Below are 3,227 nucleotides of genomic sequence, written 5' to 3' on the forward strand. Positions count from 1 at the left end.
AGACAAAATGAAAAGATACAAAATGTAAGTAATATATATGGAAAAGAATTTATAGAGTTACTAGAAACTTAGCAGTGTGACAAGATTACCAAAATAAGTTAAGGTAGCTAAACAAAGTATCTAGCATGTGAGACAAGAGACCCTAACTCACTCTATTGTGAATGCATCCAAACTATTTCATTTGTTTTAAAGAATCAGCTTTTTCAGACGGGAACTCATGTAATCCAGGCTGGCTTAAAAAATCAACACATAGTTGACGATGGCCTTGAACTCTGAGTCTCTTGCTTCTACCTTCCAAATGCTGAAATTATACCAAACTAGGATCAGCTTTTAAAAGAGACACTGATAAAATGGAATATGTCTGGGTGAAAGTAACCAGGATGAGAGGAAATACTAGAAAAATATCAGAAAGAAAAGAAGACTGCTAAAAGCATGGAGCTGTTTCATCTGGGAAAGCCTGAGAGGTAAGAATAGGCATTAAGTTAAAACCATGGCATTTGGAAGGTAAAGACAGGAGCAACAGTAGTTCAAAGTTCTCCTCAGCTATCTTGTGAATTCAAGATTAGCCTAGGCTACAAGAGACTCTCTTAAACAAAGGAAAAAGTTAGGTGTAGTAGTTCATTCTTACAATCTCAGCAATTCATGAAGGACTGCCATGAGCTCAAGGCCAGCCTCAGCTAAAGAATAAGATACTATGGTCACCCCCCCCCCAAATAAAAAGAGACTAGAGAGATGGTTCAGTGGTTAAGAGCACTGGCTGCTCTTGTAGAGGACCTAGGTTCAGTTCCCAGCACCCACATGGAAGCTAACAACTGTTGTAACCCCAGTTCTAGTTCAAATGCCTTCTTATGGCCTCCACAGCCATTATGTGATATGGGTGCACTTATATACATGCAAGCAAAACATTCATACACATGAAATAAAAAAAGAAAGAAAAAGAAAATAAAAGAAACACTAAAAATGATGGGCATGATGGTGCACACCTGTAATCCCAGTGCTGAAGAGGCAGACACAAGAGGAACAATCAAAGTTTGAGGACAACCAGGGCTAAGAGTGAGACCCTATACAGAGACTTAGTAAATAAAATAATTCCATTATATTAGAAACCTCAAGAACTTGTACAAGTTCTGTCCTCATCTCAAAACAGGACTCAACATTAAGAACTACTGATAAAAAATGTTAACAGACAGCCTGGTTAGGCAGTGAATTTCCATGTATCAGAGACTTTGTGAAGGAGATTCCTACACTTTTTCCAACAGAGATGATGTGCCTCTAGATTTTCTGCTTTAATGGCTTCATATAATGATGCTTTAAGTGCTTACCAGATTCTTTTCAATATCTTGATCTGTGTTTACCTCTGAATCTGCTGTCTTAAAATCAGTCTATAAAGAAAGAAAGAATTATATTCACAACTGTTCCAAGTCACTTTTAAAAGAAGCAGAATTATCCTAGCTTTTCACCTAGAAATCAGCAACAGCAAAAAGAGCAATGCAGTTCTGACAAATAGACACCAACATCTCCACTGCATCCATCAGTTATCCCACAAAATAATCTAACATCTGACTAAGAAAAAGCCTCAAGTCTGAAAAAACTTTGTCCCCTGAAACCTACTGTGCCCGTATCTCCTCCTACAATGCACACCAGGCACTAGCAAGCAGGATTCACTGTCCTTTTTAAGAGGTGGGTTAGACAATTAACAAGGACTCCTCACGCAAGGACAAAGATGGGAATTTTGAATGCTAAAGACCTGAGCCCACTGAGTTTGCATCCAAAGAAATTGTATGGAGGTCATAAAAGCTCCTGTTTGCTATATGATTAGACATTGCTTTCTCACTTCTGGAACACCAGAATGAAGTCACTGCATGGCACTATATGGAAACAGTATAAGGTTGCTAGCAAAAATGACAAAGTGAAGTTCTCTACCAAAAATGAAGAAATGTCTCCTACCCTCACCACCCCCCATTCCATTTTAGTAGTAGAAACTTGATACTTGACCTGTACAGCAATGTTCTGAGAAAGCTTCAGGGAAGAGCTATCCTGATCATCATCCTGATCCACTCTGATTCCTTCAACCCCATTTGCTGGAGGCACTACAGGTCGGAAATTCAAGCCTGTGTCCCTGCTACCTTCCTTTAGGATGGAGGCTGATGGGGATTTCTCTTCAGAGCAATTCCTGGAGGCAAGTTGTTTTGGGTGGCTCCCTGCCTTAAGAGACCGAGTGACTGGATGGAGGCTTTCCCGGAGGCTTGTGTCCCCCTCCTCTCCTGTCGTGCTGGCCAAGTCCTTCAAATCAGACTGAGACTCACTGCCAGAAAGACAGAAGGCTGTAGCTATCAAGTTTTCTCCTAAAACTTCCTGGTGCGTTGCTGGAGTGTCACCTGCTGATGAACCAGGATTCTGCTCTGAGTGTTCCATATGGACATTTCTGTTATTCTCCTTGGTTATCATTTGATTACTTACACTTGGTGGAGGTGAGTTCTTCTGCTTCTGTGCAGGGTCTTTGAGGCTGTTAAAAACACAAGACAAAAGGTTTGCAGATGAAATTGTAGCTCAGTAGTAGTATATCTGACTAGCATGCATGAGGCCCTGGATTCCAGTCTCAGCACCATAAAAGAAAAAAAAAAAACCTAACCTAGTTATACATAACAGTTTCCACATATAAAATATTACTTCAGAAATTTTATTTGATTCCTCTCATGTTTCATACACAAAAAATGATTCTGGTCCCCCAGTATGGCTTAGTGGATAAAAGTGCTTGCTATGCAAGCCTTGATGACCTGAGTTCAATTCCCAGAACCCAGGGTGGAAAAAGAGAACTGACTCCTAAAAGCTTTAAACCTCCACACATGGATGTTGGCACATGTGTACCTGAACTGTCATACAAATAAAAAATTAAAGATAACTTTCCTTCAAATATATCACAACTATTTCTTTGGTCAAAACCACTATTTCTTTGATTCTTCAACAGTTTTCCAAAGCAAAGAATCATCTCAAGAAGTCAAAAGTATAATTTTGCTTTGTTTTGGTTTTTATTTTTTGAGACAGGGTTAGCCCTGGCTGGCCTGGAACTCACAGAGATCCGCCTGGCTCTGCCTCCTGAGTGCTAGAATTAAAGGCATGAGCCATCACACCCAACAACTTTTTATTTATTTATTTATTTATTAGACAGAGTTTTACTATGTAGCCCTGGCTGGTCTGGAACTCACTATGTAGACCAGGCTAGCCTT

The 3,227-nt window shown here is 39.8% G+C and overlaps 1 protein-coding gene across 1 annotated transcript in view; it reads right to left on the bottom strand.

The window, feature by feature from the left end:
* Positions 1-3,227, bottom strand: part of Rnf214 (ring finger protein 214) — a 40,136-nt gene that overhangs the window by 32,642 nt on the left and 4,267 nt on the right. Inside the window, exons 2-3 of the mRNA XM_008850921.3 lie at positions 1,996-2,506; positions 1,323-1,382 (exon numbers count right to left, since the gene is read on the bottom strand). Of these exons, the coding sequence (XP_008849143.1) occupies positions 1,323-1,382; positions 1,996-2,506 (571 nt within the window). The remainder of the gene's footprint in view (positions 1-1,322; positions 1,383-1,995; positions 2,507-3,227) is intronic.

Source organism: Nannospalax galili, unplaced genomic scaffold (assembly GCF_000622305.1).
Source record: "Nannospalax galili isolate Female #2095 unplaced genomic scaffold, S.galili_v1.0 scaffold265, whole genome shotgun sequence".
Classification (NCBI taxonomy): Eukaryota; Metazoa; Chordata; class Mammalia; order Rodentia; family Spalacidae; genus Nannospalax; species Nannospalax galili.